We start from the raw sequence: 18,035 nt of genomic DNA on the forward strand, positions 1-18,035 counted from the left end.
GCTCTTCAGAGGAGGATGACGACGATTCCTCTGGGTCATTATTAGCCAGCAAGATAATTATCTTGCTCCGGCAAACCTCAGAGAGCGGCGTGACTCGGCCGTGACGGACGGCGTTTATTGTAAACGCGATGACAACATCACGAGCCGAGTTACGGGGGGAAATCTCCACATCGAACACAAAGTTGTGGATGAGTGTGGGAACTATTTTTAAGCTGAAACATGCGTGATTATCCTTCTTAGGTCAATAGTTCTACGTGCTTAAACATCACATGTACAAACGCTCTCACATGCTCATGTGAGCGCTTAAACACATGCAATTTCACCTGCATGAACACTCTCGCTTTCCGGTTACTATACTGCTCCGAGCACGAATTCCCCGCTGGGCTTTGTGCGACTGTGTGAAAGTGTTGGTGGACCACAGTGCTCCTGGTTCAATAACCTAAAGCGAACACTGCTGGGAAGCATATGTATTCGGCTGTGTGCGAGAAAAAAAAAAGTCCCATAGGGTGAGGCACGGCACGGCACGGAGCAGAGCTACCCGTTCTGCTTTGAAACCTGACGAAAAGTTATTTCCAGCCTCGGTTTTTAACAAAAAACGAACCAGGTTGCTGGAAAAGGGAGGGCGGGATGAAAATTTATGAGTGAGAAAAAGGGGAAATCGGAAGCGGAACCGTGTGAAGGGGAGAAAAAAAAAATGCATAAAGAGGTCAGGCGTGTTTTTAACTGCACAGCTCAGAGAAAGTGCTCTGCGCAGGTGCTCGTGCCTGCGCTCCCCATCTCCGCTGCATTGTTCCGGTGTTGGCATGCGAGCGAGAAGCAAAGCGAGGTCAGTTTCCATTATGCACAGCAGCATAATCTCCCCGCTTGTGTAATTCCCTTTTAAAAAGCCTCCTTCTGGTGTTTCCCTCGAGTTAATGAACGTGCGGCCCGACGTGGACGCGGCTGCTACCTGCTGGCGGTTTTATCCTGGCGTTGCCACCAAAATTCCCTGCCTGGAAGCAGGAACTGCAACTCACCAAAAAGACTTTTACACCAAAGCAGCAAGGTGATATGCCACAGTTTCTCCTCACCTACAGCGCCTCTCACAAGCAGATTAGTGCCGTATCTAAAACAACTATAATCAAATCCCGGCGGATTAATTCACAGAACAATCCAAGCCGTTCTAAACCCTTTGCTTAGTTGCTCACTTCCACTTTGTGTGCCGCCCATCTGCTTCTACCGGGACAATTATGCCACTCAAGTGGGGGTTTTCAATAAATGGTATTCGCAGTATGTTATTAAAGGCAAATTATTCCTCCTACAGAGCATTAGCCATGGTGTCCCCACCCTTTCTCCAGCTCTATGTGCTCTACAGTTGGCATAAGTCTTCCCCACGTAGGAAAGAAACACATCTAAAGATCTAAAAATGTGTAAAAGTTGTTTTCCTGCTAACATTCATCTCTGATCATGTTCCCATGCAGCCTGAAAGAACTCACAAAAACATCCTGAAATAAAACAGTCATTATTTCAGACTCAAATGTACTGCCAAGTTTAGGTGAGAAATAAAAGCGCATTTGTTCCCTTTGCTGTGGGACCGCTGCAGGGAAATATATCTCATGCAGCAGTGTGACTCAAGGTCCGCATGCAGTGGTGAACCGCAGAGAATTCAGCGGCGATTTCAGCCGCTTGGATTCCAGTTTAGTCCGCTGTAGACTGGAAGCATACTTCATAATTACGCCTGAATGCAAAAAAAAAAAAAATAAAATAGTAGTTTGGACAGTACCTTGTGTGTTCCAAGAGTTATCACTGAAAGGCCAATAAAAGAGGCACTTATGATGAATGGCTGCCTGAGACGCACACGTCTCGGGACAAGCAAAACAACCAGATAGCGCCCCATGAATGCAGAAAAGAGCTCCCTCGCTGATCACAGGAATAATGATGAGGAAGAGACAGAGAGGCCGGAGCTGGCTGAGTGTAATCTATGCAGCCCACAAATAGACGCCTAATTAAACGGAGCTTCAGATGTTGCGCACACTCAGCATAAAGCAGAAGTCTCCCATAATAATTCTCATCCAGTCTTGCCTCGCTCCGTCCTCAGTTAGTACTTTACCCTTGAGGGCTGCTGCTGCTGCTGGATCATCAGCGCTGGACAAACAAGCGCACGGGGAATCAAGACAAACGCAACGATCTGTGACGCAAACGCACGTCTCCGCATGAGAACGGTTATTACCGTCAATTCATCTGAAAGATTACGCTCCTCACCAAGAAGGTTATTCACTTGGGAAAGCTTGTAAACAAGATTTTTTTTTTTTTGCCTGATTCGTATTTCCTCATTTCACTGATAGGATTTGGTTTCATTAGCAATAATTCAACCAGACATCATGGCAGAATTACCAGCAGAAGTAAATGTCTCTATTTCAAACAGTCCACTTGTATCTACTGCTAGAACACAGTCTCACTATTCAACAGGTTTGCGCTGAATATGAAAAGGTTATTTAGTTTCTTGGTTTGTTAAGAGACCTCTATTAACAAGTGGTTGTCCTATAAGTACAACAAAAAGTGAAACCTTTAAAATGATCTGCATTTGTGTTTACATTCATCTGAAACTGTTCAGATCTCATTCATACTGAAGACACTGTTTGAAACCCTAAACAGAAGCTAAATGAGGGCTGTAACTAGCAAATATGGAAAGAAAACAAGAGTGGAGGTATTGGTTGGCACTATTCTGACTTATAACATTTAGTTTACTGTTCAAATACTTGCACTTCCAAGCAAAGAACTCTTTATAAAAAAATTAAAAAAGCACATGATCATATTAGTTGTAGATAAAAATCTGTACATAAAATTAATATTTATGCAAGCAGAATGTGTGTCTGCGAAATTGAATGTTCGGATTGCTTCTGTGTTTGCAGTTACACACCAATCCTTGTACACCTTCATAAAGTTTACATTTGTGGAACATGCAGACTGTAGGGTGACCAGACGTTTTTTTCCCCAGACATGTGTCTTTTTTGAGACCTAAAAATTTGTCATAGTCAATTTCAAACTCTGGGATTTTGCTGCACTAGAGCCTCAAACAAGTTTACATCGAATTTCTCTGTGTATACCCCACTGAGGGGTCCTCTTTTTTTTTTTTTTTTTTTTTAAACATACTCAAATCTGGCCACCCTAATAGACTGTATACAAATATGGACAATGCATCCCCCTTGTATTGTATTAGCCAAACTGATGCTACCTCGGTATCTTATTCTATTATTCTGTATTTTATCACCTCAGTATTTTATTCTACTGTATTCAATACTGGACTGCCATGACGACCTACTTTCCCTTTGGGGATGAATAAAGTCATCTATTTTCCCAGTGGTGCGGGTATCACCTTCTTGCAAATTTGGCTCCACTCTGACTGTACCACGCAGAGCTGTGTTATCGATGACCCGACCACACTTACTTGAGACCCACTCATGTTTTCATTAGATTAATACCACACTCTGCTCTACCTCCAGCAGTTACAAAGAAATGTTAGATAATACACTGTACTTTTTTCCCCCTATTCTCACAGGCCTACGGGACCACTTTACCAGCGGTTGTCATGACAGCTGATAGTGATCATGACAACACATCCTGTTTCTATAGCGTAAAATAACTAAAACTAATCTTAATTGAAAAACTGACCCTTGGAACATGCATCAGTATTAAAAAAAGTCCCATCCATTAACATGGAAGTGGAGCTTATGACCGATACTGCAGCCAGACACCAGGGGGAGCTCTACTTACTCACAGTCCAGAGCCGTATATTAGAGGGAGTCTGGCCAACTAGGGAATGGACTGTCTGAGCTATCCCACTATGTTGATTGGTTCCGAGTTGGTCACGTGTCTCATGGGCCAATATTCACCCATAGAGAAGTGTCAATAACAGAATAAAACTAGATTACAAGTTAAAATATACCACAGTGCTCAGCCTACGGCTCCAGAACAAGATCAGGAAAACTCGGGCGAAACTCCACCATTTCCCCAGTGAACAAAAAACATTAAAAGCTATGGGAGCATAAGATTAAAAGGAAGAACTGGGTGTCAGATGATTTCTCCCTATTATGTGAGGTAAATGTCTCTCTTTGATGTTTGTTAAGATTTTATACAGGAAAAATAAAGTCATACCATCATTAATGTGGACCTTGATCTCAGAAATCAAAGTCTGAAGTTAACCGAACCTTCTGCTAGCTAGTTATCTAGACTAAAGGCTTAGAAAATAGCAGCTACGATCATATAAACTGTGAAACTAATGTGTGCGTGTAATTTATGTCAATGTAGACAAATTTAACTGACACGTAACTTTGTCATGGTTATTAATACTACTACTTACTACTACTTTTTATGGCTATCGTGCTAATGTTATAATGATAATACTAAGTAACAGTAAAACCCGTTTAATTTTCACTGAGTATTTAATTATTGACAGATGCCGGCAATAACATTTATAGGCCTGGTAATGGTGAAAATAAGACATTTACTTCAACATCGCCCCATAGGGTTATATTATAGAATCTTTCCTTCGAGGTATCTAACACGGCGCCCATGAGTTGAGTTGGCCAGATTGTCTTTAATATACAGCTCTGTCACAGTCCATCTTTGTAAAGTCTATGAGATCATGGAGTAAACAGACTTATAGTCAAGAACTGTTGACGTGCTGGGTGTTCACATACTCCTAAGGAACTGCTTTTCCTGTTAAGTATGAGCTCAGCTAAGATGACAACACACAGCACAAAAAAAAAAAAAAAAAAAAAAAAAAAAAAAAAACCTGCAGTAAAGGCTCGAAGGAAGCATTGAGCTTGTTAACGTTTCAGTTCATGGGTCTACCACAAGCAGATTAGGATGCAGTGTTGCATGGTGGGACACTACAGAGCATCCCGACACTACACAACACCAGTGAGGTAACAATAAAGAATATCATCTTTTCTGTTAAACTGACATACAGGTCCAACCAAGGACAATAAATCCGGCTCCAGCCAGAACCAGATCCACTGCACGCAACTGTCCAAATCAGAGCAACCTGTCAGCTGAAGTCTCCAACTATGAAAAGGCTTATTCACGAGACCAAGACTCGAGAACAATGAAGTCATATGATCAGCTTTGCTCTGACGAGGCTGAGCAGTGGTGGGATAACTACAGGCAGTGAGAAATGTGAGGAATGTCAAGCTTGATCTGGTGGGTCCAGCGTGGAAAATATTTCAAACGGATTTTCTTTACAAAAAAGAAAGGATGTCTTAAAGGATTAGATCTCATCATTTGACACTTCAGACCTTAATGTGCACTTTGTTTTTTTGGACGGTTCACATTTAAATTAATGTAATACTAAGCACTTTGGTGTAAAATGCTTGTTTACCTGTAAAATAGCAGGTTACTGTGCAGATGATTTCACTAATCCCTAAGAGATTGCGCCTGCTGTGACCACTAATGAAGTAATAGTCTGTTAGTCCTCACTGAGTCACTCGTGATGCAGCAGTGTGATCTCCTGCATGCAGCAAACTAATATTTTCCCCTCAGTGATAACTCTTTCAATCTACAATTAAACGTTGTGACTTTTAAGGGAGGTAGACCCTAAAGTTCTTTACAAGCAGACAATATGACAACACCACAAGTATATATAAAATAAATAAAAATAAGAAGTGGCCAATGGAACTAAACTTTAGCTTTAATGCCATTCTTTTCCCACTGAGTCACGCAGGAATTCACAGAAAGATTCTGAGTCAGTGTTGAAAAACAAAACTGGTCAGACTGGGTCCATTCAAATGACATGGAAATGAAAAACAAATGACTGAAAGGAGGACGTCTTGTCATTGTTACCTCTGCTTGTGCAATGTAATGCAATAATTTTATTTAACAAAAACAGCATTAACATTATCCGGATGTCAGTGACAGTGTCAGCATACAGCCCAGTATATCTAGAGAATAGTATTTCCAACGATGTTTAACATAATCAATAGCTGACACTTTTAATAGCCCTTTGTTTGCTTATTACAGCACAAGTGATCCAAACTGAGTAGGACCGATATACACTAGTCAATGGTTTGGACATACCTTCTGATTCATTTTTTTTATTATTTTCTACATTGTAAATTAACTTTGAAGACATCAGGACTGCGAAGGAACACAGACAGGATGACATTATGTTTTAGACTTTTCTCCAGTTCATTACCAATTACCAGCCTCAGAAACCACAAATTAACACCGCCTCAGGTGCTTAGAGCCCACGTATACACTTCAGAGTTCAAGTGGCAGAAACATCTACATCAGTTGTTCAGAGGCCTTCACAGTTGAATTACTGCACAGAAGCTAATAGAAAGGAAGAAGAAGAGAAATGCTTAGCCAAGAAACATTTTGGATATTAGACTTTAGCCAGATGAGACTTTTGGTTACAACCGCCACGTCTTTGCGAGATGATTAATAGGTGACCACATGTGTAGTTCATGTGTGTGACCCAAACACATCTACGGGCTACGTAAGAGCAATTTGACCCAGGAGGAGAGAAGTGGAGTGACGTAGCCTCTGCAATCACCTGACCAGGAACCGGGTTAAGTCAGTTTGGAATGAGCTGGACCGCGGAGCGCTCAACGCTTCAAGAACTCCGACAAGACTGCTGGAAAACCATCCCAGGTGACGACCTCAAGCTCTCAAGTTGATTGAGAGAATGCCAAGACTGTGCAAAGCTGTTCAAAGCAAAAGGAGGCCAAGACTTTTGTTGAGGAGATACTGTGTTCCTTCATAGTTTTGATCACTTTGGGATTAATCTACTGTGTATAAAACAACAAAAATAGAGTGTCAAAACTTTTTCACTTGGAGTGCACATCCAAAAAAAGCATCAACACGTCAACTCTAAAAGGATATGTCCCATTTAAACCACATTTATCTTTAGATACGGTCGAATTTCTCATTTCTGAGCTGACGCACCAAAGTCACACAGAATCTAAATCTTACATCAAGAAGTAACTAAAAGCTTGATTTAGTGACTATACAACGAGGAGACCCTGGTATAATCGGCACCGTTTGGTCATTTGATAACACCGGGTTAAACATGTTAGCCAGCAGTTGCCTATTTCCACACCGACACACATGGAGTAACATTAAGATTTATTTGCAATTTGTTTTTCATGTTCAGCAACCCCTGAGGGAAATATCTGGTTAAATATCTGCTTAATGCTGAACTACATTCACCTCCCAATTTTGTCTATTTATAAAGTATACTTATCAGGGCTCTGTGGCTGGAAAATAAAACAACTGCATAGAGCCGTAACCGATGAGAGTAGGTAGATAAACCACCGCTAACATAGAAATCTGGACTCATTTCAGAACAGCGTACCTGGCTCTGAACAGTTCTTGTCCTCCGTTTCATTTTCTGGCAGTGAAGCCATAAGCCGCCTCCCCCAGTGTTCAAGGTCCGGATGCGTCTCCACTGTCATCCCATGACCTGCAACGGAAAAAACACACAAAAACAGATTTGACTATCAAAACAAGAACATAAACACAGCACAGGTCATGTCGGAGGTGAGTGCTCCTTTCATTTTTGTGCAGGGAAACCTTGAAGCTCCATTTTGCGCGTTTTAGAAACGCGTTCAGAACTTAACATGGCCGCTGTAAGTGCAAAGTATGTTCCATGATCACGCTCAATAATCCAAACAAGGTTGCTTTTCTTTAATCCTTTAAAAGTTTTCATTTATGTGGAGATGACGTTTTTCATGCAGCAGCGATAACACATCAAAATGCAGCTGTGCCATTATGTTTTCGGGGTGGGAGTCTCATTTTTCATTAAACTGCTCTTAAGCCTCTGTAATGAGGACAGGGAGGAGGAAAAAAAAAAAGTCCCAATTCTATTATGTAAAAATCATACCAATGAGCTGAGATGCACTTTATACGTGCAGTTTTCAGAAAATGTCGCGTTCAAAGACAATGTTGAATTGAGGCCCCAGTAACTTTAGACAGGATGATTAAACGCATGATGCTCCGTGCCAATTATGAGCGCATCATTAGAGAATACCCTTGAGGAGTCATGGTCTGAGTTTAATTCATGTACGCTACAGGTTATCAATAACACTCCTCTCTCTGGAACCAAGTCATGGATTACTCAATGATCATGAAACACTTTCTAAGGAGCATTTAACTCCCAGGATGTCAATAAATGTGTAGATCATGTGATGTGTCTCCTTACCACTACCAGCTAATTTCCCTTGACATGCACGCCAAGATCAAAAAGACAAATGCTGCTTAAACTGAAGAACATCAGCTGCTTGAATACTTAATTACAGACAACAGTAATCCTATACCGGTAAAATTTTATCATATTGTTGCCTGATGAGGATTACACAGGATCACAGAAATGTCAAACGTGTAAAGTAGTGCCAAGATTATTTTTTAATTCATCTAACAAATATTTTGAAGCTACAAAGTCCCGGAGGAGGTCTGGGTGGATGGATGGGTTGACAAAACATTGGGCTTTGTCACGGGTTCACGTAGTTTTTCTTAATCGTGATGGTTTCTTACCCAAGTTGATCATTTCTACCATGCCAACAAAGATAATTTAACCTCAGCGGGTGTATTTATTTTAACCCTGGCCTTCTACCCTGTTATCAAAATATTTGAGAATTTTTTAAACCAAGTTTACCCATGTCTCCAATTTCCCCCTTTTTTTTAAACCAACCAGCATTATAAAACCCAGTGGTATTTGGTTTAATGTCACAGAGCAAAGAAAACCAGAAAGTTTTCACATGGTAGTAGTTTAAAAATGAGGGAAGCTGTATATTTTTTGCTTCAAAAACTATTCACCAGATTAGACGTCCCATTCCATTTGTTGGTCAAATTTAAGTAGTGGTCAGGAAGAACCACGTTGTCAGTTCTATTTCAAATGATACTTTGTGACAGTTAAACACGTCCTCTTATCGGACCATATTTAAAACCCTCGTGAAAGTCATGCAGTCTAACCAAAATCGAATCAGAATCGAATTGGATGGAGGAAATCTTGTCAACGGAGCATTTGATGGATCAACAGCCCTCGAAAGTTGTTTAGTAAATCTGTGTCATTGGTTCATTTACACACAGCATACACAGAACAATATTAGCATTCATTCAGAAATTTGTTTTTTGCCACCTAGCAAATGTACATCTAAGATTTACTCCCATTTAACTTTTGTGTACAACAAAGGGTGCATAGTAAAATGTGTTTATCAGTGTTGCCTGCTGTTCATGAGAAAGATGAAACATTCAAAGCTGAAGGTAAACTCGAGGAAAGGAAGGATCTGAAAGACACTGCGTCAGCAGGTGATGATAATCCAGGATCAGAAAGAAAGTTAAATCTGTGCGTTTTATGTATTATCAGTCATTTTCTACTCTGTCAGCTCCCAGTTGTTTGTTTCCAAAATGCTCTATTTAACCCTAAGTTGTATTATCAGTGTAGTGACAGACAAATAATCTCACTCATAGCTTTCAGTCCAGTGTACTTAGGACAGCCTGAAGATCAGCAGGCACTGGTTAAACAGATTGGATACAAGGCGACTGCAGCTGCTTCCTAAAAGACCCAACCCTCCAGTCATCACTCCAACCTGTTCCTTACTAACCAGCTCCGTTTTTACACATGTACAGTCTCCTTTCCTTTGGCCTTTCCTTTATGTTTAGTTTTGCTCCAGCAATTCACATCAAAAACAATTCTGTCCAATGTGATGTCAGTGGAAGAACATTAAAGGCCAGGAAAGACCAAACACGTGAGTGTGCGCCAAGAGATGGCTTGTGATCCGACGAAGGCCCAGGGGCTGAACTTTCACATTTAGACAATAAACTGGGTCACACATGATGGATTATTTAAGGTTTAGAAAACTTTGTGCAGAACAGTCCGTCTAAACGCAATTTGTATAAGTAGGCATATGTGGAACCGCTTTGAAAACTCTAAACACTGAAAGGGTGAGGCGAGGTTACTGGACATGTGCTGTTCAACATACGACACTCTTGCCGCCAAACAAAGATGCGATTGTGTCAATACTTCTACGCAGACAGTTTGTACTCCTGTGTCAATTTTACGGTCTAGCTATAGTGACAATCCAGACCTGGTCACCATAGCCTGACTTGCAACTACTCGTCACGACGACATAGACCGCAAGACCTGTGATTGATTCGCTCGATAGTAGCGCATTTCTGTTTTAGTATTTCCAGCTGCTTCTCCATCTCCGCAATTTTCAAATTGATTGTTTTGGATCAATAATGACAGAACACATTGAGAAAAGGTTAACAGAGGAGGTTCGGAGATAAAATTTGCATTTGTATGACTCCTCTTTGCTGAAATTTTTGTTTCTGTCGCCATTGTGTTAAGTTAAGTAGCAAGTAGAAACAAAAATTAACCCAACTGGCAAAAAAACACACAAGGCCATCTACTGTTTGGGTGGTGTCTTCTCTTATGTCTTGACAAATCGTCTGCTTGTTTTTTTAAATGTCCCCGTTTTGATTTTCAAAAGGCTGCTACTATCCTTGATTAATCCTTGTTAGTTTTTTAAGGAAGTCTCACAGATTTCAAGGATTTTCACTGGAGTTTGGTGGACAGGGAAAAGGGCCAATTACTTGATTCGTCTTTGTGGTGAGCTGGATCTGATCAACCATTTTAATCAACTAACAAGCAAAATACCCCCCCCCCCGAAAAAAATACTTTACATCCTAAAATGCCACAGCTTACACTGTCATTGCTTTGCTGACTGAATCCTCTGAGCTGGAGGTCACTTTAGATGCATGTTCACATTTTAAATAAGAGACCATCATTAATTAAGGTAATGATTGGACTTGACCCTATGCTGAATTAACATTTGATTCCAATTTATTTTTTCCATGTTTGTAGGGGTGAAGAGGTCAGCGTGTCTTGAGAGGCTGAGAGGTTTTAGTATAAAGGCTGCGAGGAGGAAGCCAATTATAAGCCCATTACCAGAAAATTACTGATGAAATGGTATAATAAAAATGTCTACACTATAAGACTTGTGAGCAACATTTTTCACAGTCTTTTGAGGTTTTACACAAATGACATTTACAGTGCTGGAAATGGTTTGTTGGGCTACAATTGCAGCACAACCCCACAGACTGAACGTAGTGGGATCACAAGCAATCCTTTCACACAAACGACCTTTCACCTCTTGTAAGAGAGAAGGCATGAGTCTTTTTAGGAAATGCCCCATAAACAATACAAGTGACCAGTAGTTGTAGTAGTTAAGACTGAAGCAAAGGGCGAGTAATTTTTAATCGTGACAGTTCCTTACTCATGTAGATTATTGTTACCACGCCAACAGTCACGCCAATCATTTGACCTAAGTGAGTGTATTTATTTTACATCAAACTTTGATCTAACCAGGACACATTGTGCCAATCCAAAACTTTTACCTTAGCATTTTCACATCATACTGTAGAAGGTCATTTTAATATGATGTAAGCAGGGAGTTACATAACAACTAACCCAAATCAGTTAGTGAAATTAGCTACTGAGGAAGTTAATTTTGCATTTCTTGCGTTTTATCCTTTTGGGCTGCCATAAGGATCAGCCTTTGTCATTTTCCCTGTGTGTTACATTGTCTACGTACTGTAAAGCGAACCTAAAAGGCTAAATGTGCACAGTAACAGCAGCCCTAATGGCCATTCAAATCGATATAAAAAAAAAATCTAGAACGGATTAAAAAGGCTGTAACTACACCTCTACATTTTTATACTATATAATATATACAGCAGAGGGACATACTGGACAAGCAATAATGGCGCTGGGGTAATGTCATCCTCCAGCTCTGTTCAATCAGCTCAGGAGGGAAATGGACCAAGGACGACCATCCATCAATCTCATGACGCCATGTACAAGCTCATAGAAATTCACCTTCCTTTCATCTAAAGCATCTCAATCTACGACACACACACACACACACACACACACACACACACACACACACACACACACACACACACACACACACACACACACACACTTTCAGTCATCACAGTCGGGCTGCTGCGGCTACCTGTCAGAGCTCAGCCCTGCCCCGCTTCTCCAAACACCTGTTCCCGTCTCCCATGTGGTGCTTCATCACACACACAAATACACGCAGCCCGATCAGCATGCGTGACGCCATGTTGCGCCCCACCCCTCTTCATGGAGCTGTAACCCTGGAGTAGTACATCAAATCCCATCCATCTGGGCCTTTCAGCACATTATCACTCCCCACATACTACTGTCAATCAAACGCGGGGCAAGTTGACTGTGACACGACAAATGCTCGTTGCGGTTGTGACGCTGGAATGATGAGGCCGGCCGCAGCTCTTCAATTAGACAGATTTGATTATGCTTTGGGTCTCACAGTTCAGAGGGGAATTCATTTTTTTTTTTTTTGCTTTTCCCCTCTTCTATAGCATGTCACCTTGAAATACCACCATTGCAGCAGCTGGTCAAATTCACATGACAAATGGGTTCACATGACAGGTCAGGCAAACTTGATTAGATAAAAAACAAAAAACAAAAAGACAGACCATTAGTGACCAAGGGGGCTTACTTTGGAGATAAGAGATTTGTACTCGTCTGTATGATATCGTTCCAGAATAATCTTTTAAGCCTCTTGTTGTTTTTAATGTAATTAATAAAACTCCTGATATGGCCATTGGAGACCAGTCAGGAGGTGGTCGTGGTGAATTTACAGCTGCTTGGCGTATGTAAATAGGCAGATCCCACAAGGGGGTCCGGCGCTGAAGCTTATGGGGAGAGCTCAAAAAGCGAAAACACATAAACTGCCTCTTTTCCCGCAAAGACAAACTTATTTAAAATTCAGAATTAAGTCCCCTTCTCTGCAGATGCTGACATAATTCGTGCTGGCACTGCACACTCTCTTCTTGTCCCTTCCTTGTGAACAGAACAATCCTTGGGGTGTGTTTTGTACAGTTAACCTATGATCCCAGTGGTGTGTCAGATATCATTCTTCACCAGTGAAATGTCAAGGTTGGCCCATAGATTACATAACTGTGTGAGGCTGTGTGGGATGCTCGGGCCCGCGGTGAGTTTTTTTTTTTTTGACATGTGTGCATGAGGATGGGCATGTCGTTTGGAGTGCGTGTGTGCGCCTGTACGGGGGCATCGCAAGCATCACGCGTTGATCAGCCATTTGAAATGTTTGCTCAGCGCGCACCTCTTGACACTAGCCATGAATATTGCAACATCCGGAGAAGAAGAAGATGAAGAAGAAAAAAAAAGAAAAAAAGAAAAATCAACCCCCGCTTTCTCTTTGACTCATCATCGGTGGCCTCGAGTGAAATCGGCATGCCTCGATCACCATCCCGAACCTGGAAGCGTGATATTTCTCGTTATCCAGTGTGCAATGGTGTGTGAAGCCCCGGGCCAGACCGCGATGATGCCAGCACGATCCTGAGCTCTTGTGTAGTGTGACTGACGAGGCGCCAAAAAGACAGATTTGGTGGAGATGGGGGAGAGAGGAGAAAAAAAAAAAAAAACACCAAAAAGAAAAAAAAGCGCGTTCGTTCTGAGGTCCATCTCTTACACGATCGCTGCTGTGCATGCGGTGCGCTGTAATTACTAGGCTGGCTCTCAATTTAAAAAACGTGCCGCTGCCACGGCGCGCACACTGCGGCATACGGTCTAACAGACGCATGTATACTCCAACATTGAGACTGTAAAAGAAAAAAAAAAGGAACCCTGACAACATGTGCAGCTTACTTTCTCTAAGGCATGATGGCCCAGAAACATCAAAGGCACGATATTTAATGCAAACTACACACTTCACCTACATGGAAGGGGAATACCACAACCAGAAGCGTCGCATACGCATTTTGGAGCTGCTCCCATTTGAAAATGCAATGTCTTGACGCTATGCCCTTGACATTAAAGCCTCGTGCTCGGTTTGTGTGATCGATGTGTCGATAATTACATTTAATATACACGGTGGTGCATGTGAGTGCATGATTACACTGCAGATTTCTGAGGCGCTCCGCGCTCGGCTCTCCACATCCCAAACCCCCGGTGGACGTCTCTCCCCGCAACTCACCTGTCTTGGTCAACAGCGCCGACATGCTCCACGCCACGAAGAGGACACTGCAGATAAAGCACACCTGGACGAACAACATCTCCCTCCTTTTGCGAACTTTGAATATCTTCGCAATTATTGTCTTTTTGGACGGGCTCACGGCGTCGGTGTCGTCCCGCTCCATGATTCGCAGCTCGGCCGGCGGCCACTTTTTTTTTTTTTTTTTTTTTGCGTCCTTGAGAGATCCGAAGAAACTGCCGCCCCGTTTGCTTCTTCACACGGAACACAGCCGGGATGTGGTCCTCATTTCAAGCCGTCCAGTGCGCAGATGGAGGGAGAGTAGTGAAGCGGACAGCTTTCCCCCCCTCCTGTCTTGTCTCCGCCGCTGAGAGGATGCCTTTCAGCTGCTGGGACTGGTGGACTCGGCAATGACACGACGGTCAAATTCCGATAAAGGTCTCCGAATCAATTCAGCGGTGCTCCTGAATTGGGATTTTCCAGCGTTATGTGTATCGGGCGGGCTGCCATTGTAACATGCATCCTGTCCCGTGGCAAAAAAAAATAAAATAAAAAAAAAATAACAATACCAGCTGCAATATTCTCTGTAGTTTCTGTATTTAGCATAAAATGCGTCAGGCGTAAACGCGGAACTGCTCAGCTGCGCCGTTTCGCGAACCCCGAGCACCTGCGTCCGTTTAAGTGAAACCAATCTGTGTTCATCAAGGTTAATTGTTAAATTCGGGCAGCAGTCGTGCCGCTCGCCTCTCTCCGGCGCCTCCCCCTCCACATGAATTCCTCCTCAGTGCAGAGAAAGCCGTGCTGATGATGAGAGCGGACAATCAGCTGCTTCCTACTGTGTGCCCTTCATCCGCTCCAATGAGACGGGGCTCCTTTAACTTTCCCCGAGTGCCGCATGTGCAAACAGCCAGTGAGAAGTCTTTTGTCTCTCTCCGGCGTACCTTCAAACCGGCGGGCAGCTGCTCATCGATCACTCCGGACCCTGGAGTCCCGCGATCTTTCACCCGTCCACTATTATTTCTCGCCTTGAGTTTAAACGTTGACCATCGCCGACCCCAATCACGCCACCGGAGAAGCCAGAGCACCCGCGTCCGCACCGCCCCGTCATGAAAATACCAAATCTCATATCTTTCTGGGTCCAGAGCACAGCCCCTTTAATAACCGGCCCACAAGTCACCTGTCCTCCACATTTTGACATCACGCTGAATAATTGAGGTTATAGATCTCCCGGCTCCTCACGGGCATCAATGCCTAAACCTCATTCCAAAGTCAAAGTCTCCCACCATGAAATAATTTCTCATTGCCTAAAGGTTCTTTGTGCCAACAATATAATGGCTTGTGCATTTTGCTCTTCGGAAAATTGCCTCACACAAACAGGGCTGTTGGTCCTGCGGAAATGAATAATGTGTTGGGGACCTTTGCGTCTGCAGTAAATTAAACGTGGGTAAAATATGTCCAACAGTCAGTGATCACTACAAAGCAAACAGTTAAAGAAAAATCAATTGTACACTCAGTAATATGAAAGAACATAGCTCATAATTTTTGACGTGTCAGCCTCTAATGCTGACTGGAGCTGGATTTGGCCTCAGCTACAACCGCAATTAGTGTTGATGGTTGGCAGCCTCACAAGTGTGTCACCCACACAAGCCCGACTGAGGACCCTGCAGAGTCCTGCAGGCTCAGTGGCATGTGATTGGTGAAGGTCAGGTGTCACTGAGCACCTATTATTTTGCGTTATGTGTTCTTAACTGGAGTTGTCACTTGGTTGCACCTTAAGGCACCTAATTGGAAATGGATATTCCCCAGACTCTGCATCTGTACATCTGTATGTGAAGATCAATATGAAACGTAATGTTGTGAGTACAGGGACCATACCAAACATCACAGTTCTATTGTTCTCAAACCCAGTGCAAGGAACACAAATTCAGTGTTGTTTGTTGCAAAGTTGAACTCTCATTACTTCATTAAATTCTGCAGCAGTGTTGGGGAGAAAACCCCCACTGCCCTGCTGTTTGCTCTAATTCAGATCCCCTCTGTTTTTAAGCAGCTGTATTTATAGACTGCTCCTGGAGTAATTGAGTTACTTCCCACTGTTGAACTTTTAATAGACTTAAGAGCTGACAATGTTTCCATTTGCAAAAACTTTAAAGAAATAGTTGCACGCTTTGGAAAATGCGCTTTCTTGCCAAGAGTTAGCTGAGGAGATCAGCTTAGCTTAGCATAAAATCTGGAAGCAGGGGAAAACAGTAAGCCAGGTTCTCCACAGCACAGTAAAATAAACACCACCTGCAATCACCAATTAAGTTCAATTATTAAAAGGTTGGGGGTTTAAGATTGATTTAATGAAATAAGTGGTTGTTGCTTAACAGCTCAATGCTAAGCTAAACTGAGCTGCTGGTGGTTGCAGCTCCATATTTACTGTTTGTTGTCTTCACATAGAAGTACTAAGCTTGGTCTCAATATGGAAAGTCACGTCCACAACATGCCTGATCCTAAAAGTCTTGTGAACACTGTTAGCAACTGTTAGCAAGTAGAAGCCATTTAGCTAACAGTTTAACAAGCTAATGACTGAGTAACTAAATGCAGGAAATACAATGGCACAATTGAAGTATGAGGTTGTTGGGAAAATCAACAATTTCCTGACACACATTAAACAATTATGAAGACAACTGTATAAATCAAAAATACAATATGTCAACTTACCGTCCATCTCTGCCATTTCTGAAAATGTCAGCAGATGAGCACAAAATCAGTAAGACAGGAAAAAACGGCAAGTCAGTTTCAATCCAAAGGAAGCACAGTTAAATAAACTGCCACAGTTAAGTTTATAGTTGGCGAACTCAAGTTAAGGTCTTTTTAAGACTATCAAAGCAACAAGTTGTTGTTTCACATTTTTACTATTTAAAATTTGGGATATAACACTAAGCTAAGCTAACCCATTGGTGTCTATGGGCCATCAAAGCAAACAGTTTAGCATGCTAACAACTGAGTAGCTTAATGTAAATACAAATGCATAATGAAAGGATGAGGCCATTGGCAACACCGACTGTTTCCTGGGACAGATTAAAATTATGTAGACAAACAAAAATACAATATATCAACTTACCGTCCACCTTGTCAATTTACAAAAACGTCAGCAGATTAGCATAAACAGTTAGCCAGTTTCTACCCAAAGGAAACACATTTACTTAACTCCACTTATCCCTGCAATTTATGTTTATTGGTTGACAAGTTAAGGTTTTTAAGACTGCAAAAGCAACAACTTGTTGTTTCACATAAGTTACTATTTAAAATTTGGGACATGCTGAGCTAACACGCTGGTGTCTAGGGGCCATCAAAGTGAACGGTTTAGCACGCTAACAACTGAGTAGCTTAATGTAAATAAAAATGCAGATTAGCATAAACAGCTAGCCAGTTTCTATCCAAAGGTAGCGTAGTTGCATAACATACATATCTCTGCAATTTATGTTTATTGGTTGACATGTTAGGGTTTTTAAGATTGTAAAAGCACTAAACTGTTATTTCACAGGAATTTATACATAAATTTTGGACTATAAGGCTAAGCTAAGGTAACCTGCTGCTGGTTGACGTACCATATTACTGTTACTGTGAATGTATGTGCAATACTCCTCCTAACACCATGTACATATTACATTTTTTATACTGTCTGCATCCTCTCCAATGGAGATGTGTGAATATGTATGTATATATATATATATATATATATACATTATTATATTTTATTATTTAGTCCACCCATATGTGCACTGTGTGCACTGTCTGTGATGCTGAATGTCCCTGCAGCTGTTAACAATGACAATTTCCCCATTGTGGGATGAATAAAGGCCTATCTTATCTTATGAAAGACCTCAGACCACATGAAGTTTTCTTGGGAACAGAGTAAACATCCCACATAAACATAAGATAACAGCAACTTATCCTCTCTATGCAAGAAAACAAAACATCAAACTATTCCTTGAATGCAACTTTGTCTTCCACTTACAAAGACGC

General features: G+C 41.8%; 1 protein-coding gene across 3 annotated transcripts in view; it reads right to left on the reverse strand.

Moving 5' to 3' along the window:
• Positions 1-15,138, reverse strand: part of slc24a4b (solute carrier family 24 member 4b) — a 38,684-nt gene extending 23,546 nt beyond the window's left edge. The window contains exons 1-2 of one of the 3 annotated variants that reach the window (XM_047573758.1): positions 14,028-15,138; positions 7,334-7,441 (exon numbers count right to left, since the gene is read on the reverse strand). In XM_047573758.1, coding sequence (XP_047429714.1) covers positions 7,334-7,441; positions 14,028-14,190 — 271 coding nt within the window. In that variant the 5' untranslated portion in view covers positions 14,191-15,138. The remainder of the gene's footprint in view (positions 1-7,333; positions 7,442-14,027) is intronic. The other 2 variants (XM_047573757.1, XM_047573759.1) reach the window with 2 other exon arrangements.
• Between the last annotated feature and the right edge of the window lie 2,897 nt (positions 15,139-18,035).

This window comes from Mugil cephalus, chromosome 21 (genome assembly GCF_022458985.1).
Source record: "Mugil cephalus isolate CIBA_MC_2020 chromosome 21, CIBA_Mcephalus_1.1, whole genome shotgun sequence".
In the NCBI taxonomy this organism is placed as follows: domain Eukaryota; kingdom Metazoa; phylum Chordata; class Actinopteri; order Mugiliformes; family Mugilidae; genus Mugil; species Mugil cephalus.